The sequence below is a fragment of the Juglans regia genome, chromosome 10 (assembly GCF_001411555.2).
Source record: "Juglans regia cultivar Chandler chromosome 10, Walnut 2.0, whole genome shotgun sequence".
NCBI classification, from domain to species: Eukaryota; Viridiplantae; Streptophyta; class Magnoliopsida; order Fagales; family Juglandaceae; genus Juglans; species Juglans regia.
In genome coordinates, this window is record NC_049910.1 from 32,458,080 (window position 1) to 32,481,976 (window position 23,897).

At 34.8% G+C, this 23,897-nt stretch overlaps 1 protein-coding gene across 4 annotated transcripts; it reads left to right on the forward strand.

Annotated features, from left to right (window-relative positions):
• The first annotated feature begins 1,995 nt into the window (after positions 1-1,995).
• LOC109004121 (VIN3-like protein 1) lies at positions 1,996-10,093 on the forward strand. 4 transcript variants are annotated; one of them, XM_018982545.2, is made up of 6 exons: positions 2,020-2,117; positions 2,493-2,605; positions 3,183-3,251; positions 7,193-7,823; positions 8,306-8,616; positions 8,720-10,093. In XM_018982545.2, exons 3-6 carry the CDS (start codon positions 3,215-3,217, stop codon positions 9,901-9,903), a joined length of 2,163 nt encoding a protein of 720 aa, XP_018838090.1. In that variant the 5' UTR covers positions 2,020-2,117; positions 2,493-2,605; positions 3,183-3,214; the 3' UTR covers positions 9,904-10,093. The 4 variants fall into 4 exon arrangements, with proteins under 4 accessions (XP_018838089.1, XP_018838090.1, XP_035550708.1 ...); XM_035694815.1 differs by having other exon boundaries at positions 8,723-10,093; XM_035694814.1 differs by lacking the exon at positions 2,020-2,117 and adding an exon at positions 2,150-2,399.
• Positions 10,094-23,897: the final 13,804 nt, after the last annotated feature.

The window sequence follows — 23,897 nt, forward strand, 5'->3', positions numbered from 1 at the left end:
CAAATTTATGATGATAAAGTTTGATAGAATAATATTCATTTATTATTATTTTTGTAATGAATTATTTATAATTTATTTTCATAGAAACTATCAAGTCGTCTTTTAGAAGGACATCTTTCATTCTAGTGTGTAAGTTAATTTATTAAGTTTCATATAAGATCTAGATATTTTTGTATCACATAAAATATATAATAATATAATTGAGATTTTAAATTTTTAAATTTTTTATCTAATCATTATAAATTTTTTAAATTTTAAAATAAAATAAAAAAAATTCAAAATTTTAAATTCTAAAATAAAAGTAATATTAAAATTTAAAATATTACAATACTATTCACAAATTAGTAATATTAATAATATATTTTATTATTTTTCTTACAAAATTATTTTATTTATATTCACATAAAAGTAAACGCTACGACCGATCTTCTGAATAATTTATAGGAAAATGATAGCCCTACAGAATTCCTGATCTCTGAGACTTGTCATTTCGCACACCCACCAATAAGGGTACAAGGACGGTTGATTTCTGGAGTTACCGAAAGTGCAATTACGTGTCCAAAAGCGCACAAAACAACATGTGGACTGAGGCGAACTCCGACTCATACAACAAAAATAAAAAAATCAAAAAGAAAAAGAAGTTGCCATCCATGTTTCCATCTTTTGGATCACTGATTCTTTCCAAAAACTTTGAAGATTCTCGGTGCCCACTCCTTATTTTTTTCTTTACTATGAAATCCATGACCGTTATTTTTAATTAATTTCTTAGTCAAATTATGAAATTACCATATCATTGCTTTCAACGCCCCCCAATAGACGCCACGTGGCCAGACAGTTTCCTAGGTCGGGTCAAGAATTTTTTATTTTATTTTTTTAATCATCGAAAAAGGATATACATTAGCTATTATTTATTTTTTAACAACTAAAATAATTAACTTGTGCATTTCTATTATTATAACTTATTCATTTGATTAAAAAATTCAAAATATGACATATCAATTGATGTGATTAGAAATAACGATATTCAAAATGAAAAGAATAGAGTACTTTAGTGAATAAAATTAGTTAGCAATAAGCAATAGAAATTAAGCGAAAATTGTTACTTAACCATTTGAAAAAAAGGGTTGACAAGAATTCATCATATTTCGTAGTATTTAGTCAATATTGAAATTTTAAATTGAAATTTTGTCATAATTTACAAAATATAATATGAAATTCAAGACTTGGGGTTTAATAATCGAAAAAATCTATTTGTAGGTCATATTTTTTAACCACGTAACACACCACATCAACTTTTTTTTAATATTTTCAAACTATTCATTATTTTTTTATAAATTATTTTATTATTATTTATAAATATTTTTAATATCCATATAAGCTCTGGATTGTTATAAATTTAAAGGTGCTTTAAATTTAGAGATGACATATTTTAGATGAAAGATAAAAATTGAAAAAATATTATTAAAATAATATTTTTATTTTAAGATTTGAAAAAATTAAATTATTTATTATATTTTATGTAAAAATTAAAAAAATATATAATTATAAAATAAGATAAAATAAGATACTTTTTGAAGAACTTATACTGAATTCTATAATAATAACGAATGCATTTTTGAAAAATGAATTAAGTTGACACGTGGATAAAGCAACATTGTATCAATTATAACCTACGGATATCAAAGTATAAATTATTACTCAAAGGTTCCAAAATAAAAAAGGAGGATAGGCATGGGTTTGAATCTGACGGTCCATAATGTCCATAATAAGATCATCGTTGCAAGAATCGTTACACGTGTTTGCAACGAACCCGGCTTAAAGAACATAATTAAAAATAAAGAATAAGATATATAATATATATCATCGTCACGCGCATATAAAGTGCGTTGATATACAACGACCAATCACAACACCAGAACAAGCCCTGCTTTTTCAAACTAACCATGATACCTTAACGCGCCCAATCCTCGCGTGAGGTCTCGCCTCCTCTCCTCTCTTAAACGTGAACAACTCGTAGAAGGACATCTCTCTCGGTCTCTCTTGGATTCATGCGCTCTCAGAGCGAATTCTTCTGCTTCGGCTTATCGAAACCCTAGATTTGCTTCCATTCTCTTCAGGTACTTCTTCCAGATTCGTTTTCCTTTTTGTTTCGTTGTTTTTTCGCCATTTTTGGACGACTCCTGCGCCCAGATCCGTTCTTCTTTCCGTTCTCTCTTCTTTTTCCACTTTGCTTTCGCTTATTAAAATTCTATCCCCATTGGCTTGCGAATTTCGTATATTTATATCATTCTCTCCGTTTTAATGCCCCGTTTAAATTATTTTGTTTTCATTGAATTTTCTGGTTTATCTTGTCGTTAATTCGCAAAATGCATATGTGGAAGACTGTTAAAGACCCTGAGGTGCTCCTCGTTTTTGCTGCTTTCGGTTCCTTTACCATAATCTGTTTCAGATTCTAATATTGATAAAACTTTTTTTGCTTTTGTTTTCGAAAGTATTTTCTCTCGGAAGTGTTTTAAGGAGCCGGAGTGAGCGCTCTCTTTGAATTCTGCTTAACAACATGGTGGAAAGGTCTTTAATTTTCAGGCTTCCTCCATTTTGCATGGAAGTATGTGACTTTCTTATGACTCAAAAGTTGTTTTTATTTTCTTGCTTTATGAATCTCGTTTTTCTTATTTTTCCTTTCTTCTCTTATTCTAGATTGCTTTGTAGTTTATAAGAGTTCACATACTTATTTTGTAGCTGCATTTTAGTTCTCCTTTCATTCGGTTGAATACGTGATCTGCATTTTGGCGATGAAAGCCAAATTTTTTTATTTGACCTATTTTGATGAGAAAATGGAGTACAAAGCAGAAATAGATCTTTGATTCCTATGGTTTTTTTTTTTCCCCATACAAAATTGAACTCAGCCAAGCTACGCGGTTTAGAACTTAAGGTAGGCTGAGCCAGCTTGTTCTGAATGGATTTTGCGGTTTTCTATTCTACTAATAATTAAGCTGAAATATCAAACATAGAAAATGAAGTTCTAGATTTTAAATTCATTTTCTTACCTTCTCCCTACGTAGGTCAAGTTGAGAAGTAGCTATGGTAATAGAAATATTTATCTACTGCGAACTTTTTTCCTTCTTTCACATTCTCCCTGACGTTTAAATGTTGTGGGGTTTTTAATGCTTACTTATTGTCAGAGGGGGCCCTGCTTCAGTTATTCTTCTAGCTTATGAAAATGGATTTGGAAGATAAATTTCTGACCAAAGGTACAGTTTTGATCTATCCTCTGTTTTTATTTATTCGCTAGACATTATTGTCTTTATGTTGCCTTTTGAGTTTTCGTGTTACAGGGGGGGGTAGTAGTGGAGAAAACAGAAGAGGGTGGCAATCATTAATGGTGGTTTATGACACGGCTGTACTGTACTTAGATTTGTGACCTGGTTTGAAGTATAGATGACTTTAGACAGTGGGAAGGTTTTATCGTAATTTCCTCGTACTTATGTCAATTGTTGCTGATGTGCGTGTTATTGTCCCAGTCTTCTGCTAATGAAATATGTTGCTTAGTAAGTTCATGAAGTTATTTCTTCTGGCTATTATTGAAGGTTCTTGTTTCCCATCATCGTGGCAAACACAGACTTTACGTGTATGAACATTGTTATACTGGGTTTGCCTTTTAATTGCTGAAGCCTTTCCTGTGTTAAATGGAAATCTTGCTTGCAATTTAGCATCTCAGCTGTATTTTCCCTGGCATTTGTGATGCACAGCCAACAAGCCCCTAGCGTTCTTGGTAGGCTCAGGGATGTGGGAATTAGAAATTTGCAGAGACACTAATTTCCCTATTACTTGAACATTCTAAAGATATGTTATTCAGTCCCACATAAAGGTAGTTATAGAAATTGCACATTTCCCTCAAATTTGGAAATTTTGTTCTCAGCTACTATATGTTGAACATGGTGACATCATTTTTAATTGAGGTTTGTTATGACAATTTGTGCTCAACATTTAATTAACTTCGTGGATGTTGCTCAGGATAAGAATTTTGTTGGTATTCATATGCTATTTAAATTCCAATGGACTATATAACTACTAGGCTTAGATTTGGCTGTTATTAGTGTGGGTGAATAGATGGAGGGTGATGTTGTGGGCTCAAAACCCCTTGGGTTGTTGTGTACATTTGGATGAAAGGGGAGAAAAAAGAAATGTTATGGATATAAGTTGGAACCTGTGACAGAAGATAAAAGTAATGCAGAAGAAAGAATCAATTGTGAGGAAATATGATATGCAGTTCAGAACCAAATAGGAGCTTCTTGGAGTGCAGCTGAATGGATCAAAAGCTTTAAGACAACATGTAGTATTCAAGGGAAGCTATTGATAAGGAAAAGCAGTTCTGACCTATCTTACTAGATGCTGTCAGCTGTTCATGCTTTATAAGCAATTAGTTTATTCTTGTTTTAGAAAGTACAAGAAATTGAGAGATAAATGTTTCTTTATTTAATCCATCCCAATATTATTAATTAATGCCTTCAAAGGGTTATAAAAACATCTTTAGTTTCCAAAGCAAAAAAGATACCAGATCCAAACTCCAAATCTCCTGTGAGATTTTCTCATCTTGCTGTCTAAAATGCCTAACAAAACTGATTATTGAACTTTGTTGGATTCCAAATATGGATAGTTGGCTATACCATCCATATGTTTCAAATTTTTAACTTTTTAGTGTGAGTATGTTAAAGCAATATCTATATGTACCTCCAACTTTCTGCTTTTTATGGGACATGACAATGGAATCAAATAAACAGATGGCATGTTGTCATAAGGAGTTCAGGTCATTGCATTGACAAGTAAGACTGTTAACAGACCAGCTTAAGACTGTCAGTAGACCAGCCCCTTGGTTTGACATTCAGTAATTGGTTCCAATTTCTTAGATTCATCAACTACCAAGTTGAATTTTAATTTCAGTCGATTGAGGATCTGTTTGGACAAAAAACATTGGCTGGGTAGTATTGAAGTTTAGATGCTATACACTCACAAACACAACTTGTAAGCTATACATGTAGAGCCTATTTAATCCATGTAGTCTTGAGTAGCTTGAGTTGGGACTGCTCCTCCATTAGCTTCTACTGCGTACCACTTATGAAATGCTCCCATAGTTTCATTCCCTCCACCTCAACCCCACTTTGTGTTCTTATGAAACGAAGGATCTGTTATTCATCTGGTATGTCCTAATTTCTGAAACAACTTGTCTTGGACTAGGGTTTCATGTCAAATGGTATCAATCTTTTCTGGTTGAGATGAGAAGACCTGATCTCTTGTCATGTTTTTCTTCCATAAGATTGCTTTATGCAGGAGCTTCTGTCGTTGTTAAGAGGATTTGATTTGTTGATTATGCTTATAGTTCAAGATGGTTTGAAACAAGAAACTTATCATTCTGTTCCCCATATTAAAAAATAAGCAATTCTCTGATCATTTTTCTGTTTCAAGGTATGACTTAGTTGACTCTTGAATGTAACTAAAACTCAGGTTAATATATGATTACTTTATCCTCTGTTTTTGGCCTTTTTTGTTTTTGCAATTCAAAGGGCCTAGATTTTTTTTCCCACCATGAAAGGTATCTATTGTGCCACAATCTAGTAGTTTTGACAGTAGGAATGGAGCAAATAATTGTTTACTGTGGTGGTCAGCCAGGCTCATTCAAATTTATTTGTTACCTTTTTATTATTTTAATATTGGCTTTCAACTAGTTACTGATGGGTAAATTGGGACAACTGGTTTCTTTTGAGCATGATGGGTGTGACAGTTTTGTAGTTCATACATGTCAGATAAATTATTCCTGCAACTGTGTTCCTCCCGAGTCTTAACATGTTCAAGGGACAAATGATTCGGCATTTTGTATTTATTTGCTGATTCAATGTTGTGCTTATTTGGGAATCCCATTTCTCTATGATAGCATTTATTCCCCTATTGTTACAATTGGTCTCGTTTGTATTATTGTTATTGTTGTTACTATTTGATGCTGTACTTATTTGGGTAAAACCCCTAGAGATTGGCTCAAGTGGTAATGGCTTTGGGCTTGGGGGTATGCTCCCCCAGGTCTAAGGTTCAAATCCCCTTGGGTGCAAATAATCTCTAAGGGCCATCGGATTAGGAGATTTTCCCCTTGAATTACCTGAGGCCCGCTTGCGGGAAACTCCTTGTTGAGGGCCTGTGCACCATTGGGATTAGTAGTGACGTTGTTCTCGGACAACCGGTGCCAATAAAAAAAAATTATTTGAGCAACATCCCTACATTCGATGGCCAATTGTCTTGAGAGGCATAGAGCATGGGTCGGGAGAGTTGATGTGTGTGTTAGTTTTGTCTATTGAATTGAAGTAACTATACATGCGAAATGTGGTGCAAGTGGTAGTGGTATTCTTCCAATACATTAGATCAATGGAGCACCATGCTGGCAAACTTGTTATGATGAATTCTAATTACATTGGTGTAATTCAGATGAAGATTTAGGCTACCTTTGAGTAGTGAGGTGATTTCATATGATCTTTAAATATTAGTGAAAAAGTAGTGAAAAAATAATGATAAAATGTTGAATAGTAGTGAAAAGGAATGATAAAATATTGAATAATATTGGAGTGATTTGGTGTTCAAGTAGAAACATTAAGTTTTAGAAATGTAATGTACTAACTCAAGAAAGGGCCATGCCACATCTAAACCTAACTCCAAAAGGGTTAGTTAATGTTACAATTGGAGCTCACTGAAATCATTATAAAGGGCATGAACTTTCTCCTCCCAAGTAATGTGGGATCTCATTCTCCATCTTTCTATACACCTATGATGGACTTAACCCGACGAGGATGTTGGATAGCTAAAGGGTCTAGAGTGTGATACCTTGGATTGTGTTTAGGAAGCAGGTGAATGGGGTCCCACATTGCTCGGGAGGGAAAATTTTAAGCACTTATATAATGATTTTAAGGAGTTCTAATTATAACATTGACTAATCCTTTTGGAGTATGGGCCTAGATGTGGCTTGGGCCTTTCTTGAATTGTTACACGAAATCAGTTAGAGAAAAGCAGATAGTTGGCCTTTGGCCCTTTGATTTGTGCTTCTACCCATTTATGGATAATATGCATTTAAAATTTGTCTTTATTCTTTACATATTTGTGTTCCCAGTAAATATTTACTCATATTTTTAGTTTGTCTCTTCTTCCTGTCTAGTTTCTGGCGTTCAGAGCCTTTCTTCCAGTGTGCAAAGCACCCCAGAGAAAAATGGGCATTCAGATAATGCTTCAAGAAGTCCAGAACTCCTTCAAGAGTTTCTGAAATCTGGTCCAAAGAAAGAACTTCTTCGAACATGCTTTGATAAGGAAAGGAAAAACTCGTCAAAAAGCAAAATGACAGAACTTCATAAGACTAATAATAAGACCATAAAGAAGCACGACTCTAGGAAAGCTTCTTCAAGTTCCAACATTCAGTCTTCTAGTAAGCAACAACGGAAGGGGGAAAATCCTATGCGACTCCCATCGGCTGCTGAACAGTCTCCAGGTTTTGGATATACGAACTCATGGATCTGTAAAAATTCTGCTTGTAGAGCTATTATATCCATAGATGACACATTTTGCAAGAGGTGCTCTTGTTGCATCTGTCACTTATTTGATGACAATAAGGATCCTAGTCTTTGGTTGGTATGCACATCTGAATCTGTTCAGGGAGATTCCTGTGGGTTATCTTGTCACATTGAGTGTGCTCTTCAACATGAAAAGGTGGGGGTTGTCGATCTTGGGCAATTGATGCAGCTAGATGGTAGTTACTGCTGTGCTTCTTGTGGCAAAGTTTCAGGGATACTTGGGTATGTATTGTCTTGCATCTTCCGAGTCATTGGTGAACTTTTAGCTCTAACACTTGATGGGCTGTTCTCTTGCCTTTACTGTGGAATTCTAGCCCAGCCATGAATCAGGCACATTGTTGATTGTTGCCAATTTTTACGGTTGACGGTTCTTATTTTTTTCCCTTTGCTCCCTTTAGTTTGTTGTATTTGTTTTTGTTTTTCATAAGAACTTTGGGTTGGGGATCTTTAATTGTTTTCCTGGTACTGACATAAGTATTTAGCATTACAATAGCTATTGATGGCTGTAAATGTTTTTGCTGGAGATGATTTGAATGAGATACACTGGGCCCTAGTGAACTTACTAGCTGGTGGATAGAGGAGATCCTTCGTGTTCCATACTGAGATGGAATCCAAAAACAGCAGCGCATGAAAGTTATTCCTGTTGTTTTGGTAATATATATTTGGCCTAGCGCTGATGGGAGTGTTGTGATCTTATCTGGCAGATGCTGGAAGAAGCAGCTAGTAATTGCTAAGGATGCTCGTCGTGTTGACGTTCTATGTTATAGAATATACTTGAGTTCCAGGCTTCTGGAAGGCACATCCAGGTTTAAAGAACTGCATGAGATTGTAAAAGATGCGAAGGCTAAACTAGAAACTGAAGTGGGCCCAGTGAATGGAGTATCTGCCAAGATGGCGCGTGGCATTGTCAGCAGACTCTCTATCGCAAGTGATGTGCAGAAACTCTGTTCACTTGCAATAGAGAAAGCAGATGAATGGCTGGCCACTGTTTCTGATGTGAACCCAACTTGTAGAGGTTGGAAAACCTACTATTTGGTCTTCTGTCTCTTTAATAATTTTGAAGGACATGTACAAAATTTACTTGCATAATTAACTGATTTTCTTCATTTCCTTTGCAGAAGATTCCCTTCCTGCTGCATGCAAGTTCTTTTTTGAAGAAGTAACATCATCCTCTGTTGTGATTATCTTGATTGAACTCTCTAAGGCATCATCTGATGATATTAAGGGCTACAAGCTCTGGTATTGCAAAAGTAGAGAAGAGACACAAACAAAAGAACCCATTTGTGTTTTTCCCAAAGCACAGAGAAGGATTAAAATCTCCAATCTGCAGCCCTGCACAGAATATACCTTTCGAATAATTTCTTATACGGAGGCTGGTGACTTGGGGCATTCTGAGGCCAAGTGCTTCACCAAGAGTGTTGAGATAATTCCCAAGAATCCGAATTCAGCAGTTGCCATGTACCGTAAGAAAGAGAATCCCCTCATTGATGGCAGTTGTTTGAGTTCCAAAAGGGAGCCTAAGAATACAACTGAAGTTGGCTTTTCTTCTGGATTTAAGGTTCGAGACCTTGGGAAGATCCTGCATCTGGCTTGGGCCCAAGAGCAAGACTGCTTTGAAGGGTTTTGCAGTCCCGAGGTGGAAAACTGCTGTGGAGTAAGCAAAGTGATCAAGCCTGAAGCTCTTGAAGAAGAACGGTCACCTTTTGTTTCACGTGGGCTTGACTTGAATGTTGTTTCGGTGCCAGATTTGAATGAAGAGCTCACCCCTCCATTTGAATCCTCCAGGGATGAAGATAATGGATGCACTTTGCAGCAGGCTGTTGAGGCAGATGATGATGCTGCTTCCCATGACTTGAAGAAGAATGATTTGGCTAGGTCACATGGTAGTGGTGACTCACAGACATGGACACATGGGCCAGCCATTGATTCCCGGCCAGAGTTTTGCAGGAAAAGGGTTGCAAACTCTAATGAAGAGACACATGATTGTGACAGCACTTTGATAAATGGCTCACCACATCGAATCTCCAATGGTTCATGTTGCTTGGATGAGAACTTTGAGTACTGTGTGAAGATAATCCGAGGGCTGGAATGCGAGGGTCACATTCAACAGGAATTTAGATTGAAGTTGTTAACATGGTTTAGCTTGAGATCAACAGAGCAAGAACGTAGGGTGGTCAACACGTTCATTCAAACATTAATTGATGATCCTAGTAGCTTAGCAGGACAACTAGTCGACTCCTTTTCTGATATTATATCTTTCAAGAGGCCACAAAACGGATTCTGTAGTAAGCTGTGGCATTGAACAAGGGGGGCAGCAACAGCAGTTTAATTTACAGGATTGCTAATTTGCTTCATGTTTAATTTTTTTCCCTGTGATAAATTATCCCTGATTGTTTTCACCGTTCATTGTACAGGCATTTTTTCTTAGTCGAGGTTGAATTGAGTTGGTGATTGCAGAGAGTACCTACCTGATGATTCTTGGAAAAAAGGAGGGGAGGGGGGGCGGGGCTGGGGCTGGGGCTGGGGCTGGGGCTGGGGCCGGGCTTGCTGTAGAAAGGCACTTTCCATCTCCTATATTCTCTAATTAGAATTGAACATTGAAGGAGAGTAGCATTATTCATTTATGGGGATGATATATGTATTAGTTACTTTATCATTGCCTTCTTTAAATCAAAGAAGGATGTACATCAAATCGTGCCTGGATTTTACATGATTATGTTAAACGGGTACATTCTGATGCAAAAGTTCTTTCAGTGGGGGATTAATATGGAAAATTATGACAAATTGGCAAATGACACTAGGTCTCATTGTTCATGTTAGTCTCATCTGTGTATTTCTCTAGTAAAGTTCTATTGGTTTTATAAAGATGGCAGTTGCCTCTAATTGCAAAATTAGGTTGCCAAGGCATAACTTCAACGAAGATGCCTTCAGAATTCTGATGCAAATGGTCAAAACTTGCTGGGAGAATGTTTCAAACTGAGAGGCGTTATTGCAATTAGGGGTGTAAACTCAAACCGAAAAATCGGTCCGGACCGGATCAAACCGGACTGGTTTTACCGGTTTTGAACCGATCCGGTCCGGAATCGGTTTTTAAAATGTAAAAACCGGCTGGTTCCGGTCCGGTTTCGGGATTTTTTGGCTTGGACCAAATCGGACAGGACCGGTTGATTAAAAAAAATAAAAAATAATATTTATACAAAATATTTTATATATATATATTAAATATTAATATATATATAAGTTTTATATATAATGTATAATTATAACTTTTTTTGTGAAATTTTATATATAATATATATTCATATATGAAATAATTTCTTATTATAATTTATAAATTATTACATAAAATGTAAATACTAAATCACTAAAAGTTTATAACTAATACTAATATATAACTTATAATTATATCAATAGTCTAATATTAATGCTATTATATAGTCTAATATATTAATAAAAGTATAAAACAGTTTTTTTTAAATCATTTTTTTTTTTATAAATAAATTTGTAATGACAAATTGTGAAACTTACATTTTAAAAAAACCGAAAAACAGGACCGGACCGGACCGGAAACCGGTAAAACTGAAAGTACCGGTTTAGGAGGGTAACCGGGTCCTAGATTTTATCCAAAACCGGATTGGACCGGACCGGACCGGTTACATCCCTAATTGCACTTTTCTATGTACCACAATCGACTGTGACATTCTTTCATATCAGCAACAAAACAAACAATAAACTTTTAAACCTCTATGAGAGTTAGAAAGGACTACCTTACATGGAAAAGTGTTCTCGCTGATTCTTAGGGGAGGTTTGGGGAGTGAGATGAAAATTTTGTGTTTTGTTTTAAAGTTTAAAATATTATGTTTTAATATTATTATTGTTTTGGGATTTGAAAAATGTGTATTGAGATTTGAAAAAGTTGAATTGTTTATTATATTTTGTATGTGGATTTGAAAAAAATATAATGATGAGATGAGATGAGATAAAAATTTTATATTTTATCTTATATTCCAAACCTGCCCTTATTTATCATATCGGAGGGGGTTATCATAGATCTTCCATGTTTTTGTATGGTATGTCAATAGAATGCTTTTATTTCTCCATGACATTGTGCAAAGCTATAGAGAAGTCATAATCTGACATCAAACCCTTGCATTGATTAGTTTTAGAATAGTCAATAGATATATAAATGTTGAGGTGGCTGCTGAAATATATGTGATTCAAGTCAAAAGAGACAAGAGTCCAGATGCTATATATGCGCTAGTCCTTCACAGTGCTGATTATTCAAAGCAGACTTTCTAGGAAAAAAATGAGGCCTTGAAAGCCTACACTGGAGCCGATTTCAGTTGATGTTGCTAGCTGTGAGGTTGGAATCTTCTTGTCTGACCTTATCTGTCCTTTGATTAATGGGTGCTAATTTGGCTTATTACAGGAAGAATGGATAAGGGATAAAAAACTGCAATATGCTGAATAGTCTTTAGTGTCCAAAATTTAAACTCGAGCTCAGGCTGTTGTTTGCATAGATAAATAATTCAACACTGGCCACAGGCACTTTTTTTTTTTATTTTTGGTTGGGGGGTGTTAACTGGGTATGTCACATGACATCTTGACTCAATATTACGATTATATAAGTTGCTTGAAATCATTATATAGGGTAGACTTCTCTTCTCCAAGCAAAGTGGTATTTCATTAATGCCTGATCTTGGACTATAATATTGACTAATGTTTCCCACACCATAGTAATTTCTTTTAGATAATAATTTTTGTAACACTTAAGGAGACGTTTGGATTCGAAGATGATTTGAGATGAGCTGAGATGAACTGAGATGGATTGTGAATAGTAATGAGATGAGTTGTGAATAGTAATGAGATTTATGAGTTAAAGTTGCTGAATAGTAGTGAGATGAGTTGAGATGAGCTGAGATGAGTTGAGATGAGCTGAGATCACTTACGAATCCAAACGAATCCTAAAGCTATATAACAGCTTGAGAAGAGCAGTAAGACGTGTGCTAGTTCTAGTCAGCATTTAAAAGTATTAGGAACCGCCCCATTAATGAGCTTACCTGCCTGAAACATTTCCCGAAGCAAGTGTTTTGATGCCACAAGTACCTGTGTTGTCATTTTCAGCTTTTTCTTAAAGAGGTCCCCTTCTTTACTCAACTGCAATGCTGAGCATTAATTCAATTTGGGTTTCCCTTTATGGCCTTTAATTCTCAACCAACTTTTGTCCTCTCCACTTGCCAATCCTATATATGCTTTCCTATGCTTAATTGACTGAGTTCCTCAGATACCATTTGTTTAAAGAACTGTTGGCTTTAATGATGATGACATCCCTAATACAATCTAGTTTGTTGTTAATTTTTGCGCATGTTCTTGTTGCACTTGCTTTTGTTTCTTATTTAACATTGAAGATGAGATCTATAAGAATGTCCATTTGATACGTTTTTCCAAATTTCATTTGCATGTAGGGCCATTGCACACTTTGAAGTGTCTAATAATGCAGAAGCGAAAGTATGCCCAAATGGTACTGCAATACTTATTTTTTAATTGAGGTCTAGGCACTGCCTACATGAAGTTCCCAAATCATGGAAAATTTCCTCTCCATTTCATTTGAAATGGATAGACAACAGATATTTTGTTCATCATGTTGACAAGTGAAAGGACTAAAATATCTCATATTTTAAGTTAAAGGTATATATTCTCCATTTCAAGTGAAATATAGAGAATGCTTGTCTCCAAAATCAAGGCTAGAAAAAGGATGCATGCAGTATCCGAAGAAGAATAGTAGTTCTCTATGGTGGTTTTATTACCGTCACCATCACCAACAAGAAGTTAAACTTGAGTAGATGCAGCAAATTCCTGCAAGTTTTGTGCAGATCATGAAAATCTTTAACCTCTTGATAGAGCGCATTTGCGTTTAGATGTTGAGGTGATCTCAAATGATTTGAATTGATCTATAAATAGTAGCATTTTATGGATCCCATTGAAATATGTTTTGTTCAACTTTCAATTTTCATATCATCTCAATTTATAACTATCCAAACCTCCCATAAATGTATAAAAGAAGTTAAGATGTGTTTAACCTTTTAATGAGAAGTTAAAAAAGTAATAAATTTTATCAATGATTGATTTGAGATGAAATAAGATGTATTGAAAATATTTTTGTATGAAAGGGCTTAATTTTGGGGAGATAAGGAACGTCATGCATGGTGGGGGACCGGCGAGCTTTAATGCAGAAAAGGTAGGCCTTGGACTTTATATTAGGTCTCGATGATCACAAGCATTAACAACATATATAAGAAGACAAAGGAGTCCTTTTTGTGTCTGAATACATCTCATCTCCTCCTCATAAATATTCACGATCTTTCCGTGCTTGCTTGCTAGTTACAAGTAGTGGTACTGGCATGCATGGCCTGATTGCATGGCATAATCCCAACATTTTAAGGAGGTTTGGATAAGTTGGAAACCCTCTTAAAAAAAAAAAGAAAAAAAAAAAGAAATAGTGCATGCATGCTTCGAGAAATAATTTGTATGGATGACAAATTTCATATAAATTCTTATAAAAAATAGATTTTTATCTAAAAACAAATGTAAAAAAATTATTTTTTATTGATGAGATTCACTTTTTTATAAGAAACTTGTATAAGACTTATGATTTATAGGTTTTACTATACATCAATCATTATTTATCTCACAATTGATAATTTTTTTTTTTTTTTTTCATAAGAATGTGGGATGTGAGATAGTGAATAATAACTGATGAGAAGAATTATTGTTAATGTAGTCGACATCCTAACAATATGTCTCAAAATTCAAGCTGGTGATCACGTTCGTACGTATTATTGCAATATCTTTTATGTTGGGTTTTATTCCTCAAGTGTGATTAATAGGTTCCGTAACTGAATTTTGAACTGAGTTGAGATTAATTGAGTTCTTTATGAATAGTAGTGAGTTGAAATAGTGTAATGAGTTTTGTGGGACCCACCTAAAATGAGTTTAGATGTGTTTGGATGTTTAAATGTATTTATGAAAAGTTGAAAAATATTGAGGGTCTCGCGTGTAAAGAGGTGTTGAGTTGAAAAATGTTGTGGGTCTCACGTGTAAAGAGGTTTTAAGTTGAGATGACTTTAGTAATTTAAGAGTTGAGTATTTGGATGTTAGACTCATATTAAAATTAGACTGAATTAGATTGATCTTAATTCAATTCAAGTTCCAAACGGAGCCTTAATCTCCTGCTCGTAAAGTAGTGAGATTGACTCTGGTACTAATATTATTAATTAATAATTTTGATTCATATTACCATATATCCTCAATCATATATTTGTTTAAAGTAATGCTAGATACAATTTTAGGATAGACAAGTCCCGTACACTTCTTTTAAAAAAAAGTGAGATCTATTGTTAAAATAATAATTTTTTAATGTAAATCTCAGATTTATCCATTTTTTTTAAAAGAAGTGCTCTGGACTTGAACACCCTAGGCAATAAGGTGCTATACTTGCTTGCCACCAACTTTTTTTTAATTTTTTTTTAAGGGAAATCCTTTAATCACAAAGTGATTAAACAAAACTAGCATGACAGCTTCATGTGGTACATAATATTATAAAGTAATTTTTAATATAAAATAGATCTAATGAATCCTATAAAATTATATTAGTTTTTAAATTTACTTTTGAATAATTTTTTTTTTTATATTATATATATATATAGCAGTTTTTTTTTAAAAAAAAAAGTTAATATTTTCCCAGCTTGTAATATTGAACACGCATGAGTAATGCTACACATACAACACTCTTCACAATACTTTTCACAACACATGCTGTAAAATAAGAATATATTTTTTGTCAAGTGCTGTTGGTGCTATTTTTATAGAAAATGCTACTTCCAAATATATTTCTTACCAAAATCCTCCACCGACTAACCTGGCTTTTGCCACTTGGAAATAGGGGAAAAAAAAAAGTGAAAATGTCCAACTCTCATCTCCTTGAACCCTTGTCTCACTCATCTCCCTCAACAGGCTGAAAGGCTGAAATTGTCGAACCCAAACTGAATCGTCTCTCTGAAAGTGTCAAATCCAAACTTAAAATCGAAAAGAAACCCTCGTCTCCCTGAAAATGTTGAACCCATCTTGTCAAGAACTTAGCTTGATGAACATGTGACTCCTAGGCAAGGTTTTAGTTTCGGAATTGTTTTTTTCCTTTTCTTCATTTGCTTACCAAAAGAAAGTTTTAGTATTCTTGATGTGGAATTCAAATTAATGTTTTGGAGAACAAACGTGGTGCATTGACATTTATAGTTTTTACTTGAAATAAAGTCTCTTAATTACTTTATTTCTCAAAAAAAAAAAAAAAAAGTCTCTTACTTGATACTTTGGGTACTGCAAAAATCGCATAGTATTCTTCTCAAAGTTAGATCCCATCCGATGGTAGCTATGAAGTATGCATCTTTATGCTAATTACTTATGTTTATTTTGTGATAGAAATTTTTGGTGTGTAGAAACATTTTTGGGTCATCCTTAAGGGGATTTCTTGCACCAGAATTGGGGTGATTTTGGTCGGCGGGAGGCATTCCAGATCCAAACAATGGGGCCAGATCTCGAGGTCTGCCGGTGAGGACTTCTTAGGACGGTGAGAGAGGCATGATGGGTCTTTTTTAAAATTTTTTTTTTTTTTTTAGCAAGGAGTCTGTTTTGGAGGAGAGGGACGAATAAATGACGATGGGTCTATTTTCGTGCTTTTGCTTTAGTTCATCTGGCATGCCACATAAGGTCCATCTCAGCCGGTAAAAAGTTTTTGTGGAAAGTTTCTATGACTGTAGCATGACCCTACTTTTATATAGTATTTTATAATAATATTTTTTATTTTAAAATATAATTATAAAATATATTGTAAAAAGTATCGTGTGTTAATCATTTTTCAAAATGATTAAGGAAAGTGGTTGTGGTGGGAAAAGCCAGCTTTGATGCAAGAAAAGGTTGGCCTTGGACTTTTCTCAAGTCTGAATCAACAAAAGAAGATCACCTGCAATAATAGTAGGAGTGTTAAAAAATCCAATAATTCTATGGGGCAACCGGGGTGCGTCCCCACGGATGACATGGCGCATGCCACGTCATTCGCCTTATTTTAATAATAAAAAAAAATGAAAACTCAAAAAGCACAAAATCACAAAAGTGGGAAATGAATACGCTCAGCTTCGTCTTCTCCTCTCGTTTTCAGAGATCAAAGCCCATTTTCTTCTTCCTTCCGAACTTCATCTTTGAGTCTTCTTCACCCCTCCCGAGCTTCATCTTCGAGTTTTCATCACTCTTCCTGAGCTTCATCTTCGAGTTGACCCACGAAGTAGACCCAGGGAAACCCCATCCCCACGAACACACAAGCCGCCGTCTTCCCTCCGCTTCACCCCGTCGTCTTCTCCCCATCAAAACCCTTTGGCCTTCTCCACGAACCCACGAACACCCATAGCAATATTGGTTCCAGCCCACGAAGTCCCTTCGTCTTCTCTACGAACCCACAACACCCACGAAGCCCCTTCGTCTTCTCAACCGACGAACACCCACGAAGCCATTCGTCTTCTCCACGAACACCCACGAAGCCCTTTCGTCTTCTCCACAAAATCCCCTCCAGATTCTAGACCCAGATCTAAAATCCTCCTTTGTCTTCGTATTCTGTTGGTGCAAGGTAACCTAACTATTTCAAGTTGTTTCAATTGCTTTATTACTTGTGCTAACTTTGCATGTGGCCTGCAATGCTAGTATATGTATGGTTTTGATCTTGATTCTAGTATGTGTTTTGTAGAATTTGGGTAATTTGGATTAGGAGCTGTCATATGTTTCATATATAATGTTAAAATTTCTTATGTTGGCTATATAGAATTTCTTATGTTAAAAGATGATTGAGAGCCCCCACTGATGATCAGTTCAAACATGTTGTAATTCATTTATTTCGACCATAATTTTAGAATGAGTCGTAGAACATTTGCACTTTGATTAGTTTGTAAGCTTTTCAGTTTGTTGGTTTAAAAGAGGATGAGGGTTAGGTTTACGAAATCTAATAATTTTATAGTGAAAATATTTACAAAAAAACATTGGATGTAAATACTAAAAACTAATGGACATAAGAAAAGAAAATATTCAATTAAATAGATCCATGTCATTGAGAAAAATAGAGAAAGAAAATAAAGAAAGACATTCCAATCCAAAGTAGCAAATCAGCATATAATATTTTGTTTATTATGAATACTTTTTGTATGATCTCCACAAAAGTATAGTGTAAGCTGTCCAAAAGAAGAAATGATGGTCCAAATAACATGTCAGATTTTCAGTTTATTGGTGCTAACTTGTAACAAAGACAAACACATACATGCTTGTAGATTCTAGACTTAATTGCTTTATTACTTGTGCTAAGTTTGCATGTGACCTGCAATGCTGATATATATATGGTTTTGATCTTGATTCTAGATTAGCTTGTAGCTTTTGATTCTATTATATATATGTATGTTTTGATCTTGATTCCTTTCGTATTTTCAGACTTGATTTGGTATTTGCCACTGAAATTAGGAGCTGCCATATGTTTCATAGATAACCATCATAGAGAGAGAGAGTTGGGTCTGGGGAAGGTTGAGGAGTTATTGTTGGTTTGTTCTAAATTTTTCTTAGAACTGGAGTTGTCGTGGGATTGACATGGTTGCACAGAAGCAATTTTTTGGGGAGTTCCTTTTCGGCCTTCTTTGTCTTGCCATTATCATGTGTCATTCAATACAATAAGATAGATTACTAGTTTCCTAAAACCATTAGTACCATACTGCCCACACCTGTAGAATGAGTCATATTACCAGACTAATTCATTTAAAATAGGCTGAAGAGAGAGATGTGCAAATAATTTTTACAACTCAAGAAGAGATACACAAAATTTATAGATTTTGTAGTATTAATATTATCTAAATAATCCATGTTGGTTTTTGGATTTCACATGTAACAAATTATAAAACATCATGGTAGAATGTTATCATCATCAATATCTTTTACATCGTTTACAAAACGTACTTTGGGACAACCATTCTGCTTCTGTAGGGTCAAAGCTACATTGAGATACTCAAATACTACAAGAAATCCAGGATGGCCCTTCTTAGGTGGTCCAAAATACAACACAGAGATAACTACATCATTTTTACATCTAACATTTTTAAATTATAGTAATTAATATGTTGTACATCTAATTCTTTTTTTATGGGTATAATTACAGGGATTACCATATTGTAAGTTTTTCATGTAGGTAGATAGTAATTAAGAATTTAAGGCCCAACTTCGAGAAAAAAATAATGAATTGTTAAGGAAGGAGAAAGAACTTGAGCAGATACTCGACGATATTGAAAAGACGAAAACTGAGCTCCGTAAGAGAGCGGATGAAATCGAGAAGAGAGAGATGGTGGTATCCAAGAGAGAGATGGTGCTCTTGAAGTGCGAAACTGAAATAAGGTGTTCACACCAATGTTTTGAATACCGTACCGGACGCTGTCCTGGTCAAGGCACTGGAACGAAATATTTCGGTACCTGTACCGTTTCGGGATAGCGTTTCGGGATAACATTTCGGAATAGTCGATATATAAATAAATTATATATAAAAATTATATTCCAAAATAATAGTTTATATATAAATAAATTATATATAAATTATAAATAGTCTAATTTGAATTGGGGGTTAAGAAATAAGCTTGTAGTTTGAAAAAATGAAAAAAAACACTAGCAGAAATTGAGGCTGGTACGAAATAGATATAGTTCATGTACTGGCCAGACGACTGGTACGAAAAATTTCGACCGTACCGGCCGGTATGGTACGAAATTCACAACTATGGTTCACACACAATACTTCGAGTGTATTGGACTTTTTCATTTGTAGTTGTGTGTTGGTTGGTAGTATGTAAGTAATTGCTGCCTAGTGTTTGTATTTAAGTATTGGACTTTATTTGATGTATATATTAAGTTCTTAGATTATGACCAAACTTGGTGCTAACTTGTAAAATTTACTTCATTTTAGCCTCTGAGCAAATATTGATGTATACATTAACTTGTAAAATTTATTGACTGCATGTATTTAGTGTATCTTTTTCTATTTGCATGTGTTTTTTGTGAATGGATTAAATTAGCAATAATTAGATGGTTCCTCCTGGACTTTGTTTATAACTAGATCAGGTTGGCACTTGGCATTTTGATAACAAATTGCACCAGACAACACGTAAGTTATCTTTCAGAAAATCTTGCATGATACAAAGTAAATTATTTTTCCAATATGTTGCATAGAAATCATTCTAGAATTCCCTTCAAACATGTAGAACTCCTTCCAACATATATTGGCAATGTATAAAACAACAAGCTTATGGCATACTTCCCCCTAAATTATTTGATGTTGCTGTCAGTTGTCTATATTAGGTCCTGATGTCTGTACGTACCTAGAACCATATTGGTCAGATAATTTGTAAACACAAAATTACTCGCCCACATAGTTGTAAGGATGAATAAACAAGTTAAAATTGGACTATCTCTAAAACTTACCTGGTACTGCGGATGATAGTTTCTAAAAGACAATACATGAGATATCCAAGGACAATATATGCTACACAAAAAACTTACCAATACATGCTTGATTTTTTAGAAACTTCTTGAACAACAAAAAACACATTAAATCTACAAAAGTCCTTGAAATACACTCATCCCACAAAAAACACAAAGGCTACACAAATAAGTCATTGGAATACATCAATTTCATAAAAAATAAATTAAATCTACAAAAGTTATTGAATATAACTTGGTCTCATAAAAAACACAAAGGCTACACAAATAAGTCATTGGAATACATTCATTCCATAAAAAATACATTAAATCCACAAAAAGTCCTTGAAATACATCCATTCCAAAAAAAAAAAAAAACATTAAATACATAAAATATACATAAAACACAATACATCCTTTGAATCATATCATTGCAGCGGTTGTGATCCATCCAACTCCAAGTCCACCAGTTGTGACCCATCCAACCCAATTTGCATATGCAAAAAATTAAACTCAAATATTATTTTCATGTCAATATTAGTATTAAAATATAAAAAAACTCTTGAGATACACTTACACTTTCTTGACTTGAAATCACTGTTCTTCGGATTTGGGTTCCACTAATGTCAAAGGTTGTGCTTTCTGGAACAGTCTAGTGAGAAATACTCGTAAAAATACAGCCAAACATTAGAATTTAAATATAAATATGTACTTATTAATATACTTGCTGTCCAACATTGGATGCATCCATCTTTGAATGGAAAAATAAAGGTCTCCGTGTGTCCACGAATGATATATCTCATCCATCCCGCTAATAATCAAGTAACAAAGAATACAAAGTTGTCATATTTGTATTTATAAAATATAAATAAAAATGTCATATATTAAATATCTGCACCTCTTTGCCTTTCTCTTTTCCTATTTTTTTTTCACTTTGACTTTTCGCATGTCTTTCTCCATCCTGGATGCTCTCATCAGTGATGGAGGGTTGCTTTTCCCTTGCATAACATGTGGATTGAGTACTTTCTTAGAAATACCAACTGTAGTAGTGTCATGTACCATACAACCAATATTAGAACCTGTTTGGGTCATCGATGGGTGTTGTTGGTTGGCATGATACAATTCAATCATTGCATATAACTTAGTTTTCGCATCCTCAGTATACTCTTTCAAACTTGTTGCATCAGTAATCATCTAATAACAGATATTTAACAGCTCTGAATATCTATTAGAATTTGCCCGTTGTTCTCCTGCATCATAGTTACTGTAGATTAACATGTATCGCCTTTTGATATCCTATCTCCATCGATTTAAAATGTATTTATCTAGCAAATTTTTTATCCCGTTACATTTGAACACGTCCAAAATGTGCCGACACAATATCTTCTCATCTGGAATAATCCACAAGAACACTTTGCAGCTGCATCCTTCTCACCAAAGTCCACAGAATGTGTAACCAACTTAGTGAACTCTTCCAAACGAACTTCATTCTCTACCAAATAGGTCTTTATTACACCATCACTCTTATGTAACTTTGGATTCATATCGATGATGCCTGTAATTTGAAGCTGAACTTCCTTGAGTTTTGCATTCGTGTACAAGTCTTGGAACCTCTTCTCCATTGGAGATCTAGATATGCAGGAATCATGACACTAAACGAGTGGAAGTTCGCGGCATTTTCATTCTCAAATTTTTTTTCAACGCGTTCTCAAACTGATCAACAAATTTTTTTAGGTTTGTCTTAGCATGAACATACCCGTTAAAAAAGGCATTCATGCACTCATTTCGTTGCGTTGTACTCATTCTAGTCCAAAAGTACACTTTCAAGAATGCTAGAACCAAATGCTCATGCTCAGCATATAAACTTTGCAACCACGCATTCTCATACAAATTGTACTTGGCAATTAACTGATCCCAACATCTCTCAAACTCTTCAACACTTTGGGTGTCATACACACACTTTATTAACGCATTCTTCATCCCAGTTTTATAGAAACCATAGGAGCCAAGATTTTCGGGAATTTGCTTCAGGATATGCCACAGACAAAATCTATGTCGGGTCTCTGAGAAAATAATAACAATTACATTTTTCATTACTATATCTTGATCAGTGATAATAGATTTCGGAGCTATGCTATCCATACACTGCAACCAGGTCTTGAATAACCACACAAAGGTCTCCGTATCCTCACTAGAAATCAAGCCTACTCCCAACAAAATTAATTGCCTATGGTTGTTTACACCAACAAATGGTGCAAACGGCATCCCATATCTATTCGTTAGGTATGTGGTGTCAAATGTGACCACATCACCGAAATATTGGTAAGCTACTCTACTAGGGGGGTCTGCCTAAAAGATATTTTTTAATCTCCCATCATCATCTAAATCCATCAATGCAAAGAATCCATGATTTTTGTACTACATCCTACAAAAGTACTCTCGAAGCGCACCAGCACCACCAGCGCCAAGTCGTAGATGTCTTGTCTTGTCGATGTAATTACGACAATCATTTTCAAAAAATGTGAGGTTTTCCAATCCACCCGCGCCAACAACAAGAGACCCAAAGCTCTTATTCATTTGAATGCCAGCCAAATCATTTGTATCTAAGATTCTTTTTACGGAGTCACTCACTTCTCTATTACATCGAAAGAAGCGAGATTTCTTTGGACTGAGGCTGTGGTTATGGATATTATGAACTGTAGTCAATCGAAACTTTCCATCAGATTTTAAGACATTAATGTTTGCCTTACATTTTGTATTTCTTGTCGGGCATGGGTTGGCGACATTGAAAGTCCTATTATGGGCCTTCCCACCACGAGCACAAGCAAGTGTGACATACATAACCGTCTCATCTTCTCCCCTCTCAATCCTTTTTGTCATCACCTCAAACCTGCATTTCTTAGCATATTACTTATAATAACTTATCAAATCTTCAAAGGAATTAGACTCCATTCCCGATTTTGGCTCCTCAATCATATCATCACCATCCATTTCAACATTCTGAGATGTTCCCGTACTGTCATCCTCAGTTTCCTGTGGAAGTGGTCTATACTCATTACTTTCCTCAACTCTAGCGGATGTACATGGTGCTTTAGTTTCCCCACCCTCGGGTCTATTATCCTCTGAATCAACTATTCTACTCATAGCAAAGCTTGTATTGATGAGAGGAGTCGGAGGATATATGGCATGTGGAAATGGGTAACCAGCATTCTGCAAAAGACACAAAGAAATATGCAATTAAACTCCTAAATTGGAAAAACGAACTTATTAAAAATAAATAATAACATATTTATTTTGAAAATATTTGTGTCCATCTGGATATGGCAGAAATCCCGATGACCACGCCGTCACTTCTCCATATTAACCGTTCATGTGATTTGGGATATTTGGACAACTTGATGGTATCTCCTAACATGTTATTGGATTTGCATTATTGATGTATTTTGAAAATAAATATCAACTAAATACATTCTAATGTTATTGATAGATTAAATTATATAACATACCGCGAATGAGGAATTTGAGCTAGATGGTGTTAGCGTGGATGAGTGTTCTTTACTGTTTCCCATGCTGAGAGGGAGCCAAAAGGAAATACTGGATCTAAAGAGTAAAAATGCAAATAAGGAAGCTCAAATATATGGGCTATAGATATTCCTCTATACAAGTATAGAATGCGCAGAATCAACTTAATAATTGGTAGTTTATTAGCAGGCTTATGGCCATACAGATTCATCATTGTCCATCATATATTATGCA

What these genes read in the sequence shown, in the direction of transcription:
- LOC109004121 (XM_018982544.2), top strand. Translation starts at nt 3,215, where the DNA reads ATGAAAATGGATTTGGAAGATAAATTTCTGACCAAAG. An exon ending in AGATAAATTTCTGACCAAAG is followed by an intron (nt 3,252 to 7,192) that starts GTACAGTTTTGA and finishes CTTCCTGTCTAG; the next exon opens with TTTCTGGCGTTCAGAGCCTT. An exon ending in AAAGTTTCAGGGATACTTGG is followed by an intron (nt 7,824 to 8,305) that starts GTATGTATTGTC and finishes CTTATCTGGCAG; the next exon opens with ATGCTGGAAGAAGCAGCTAG.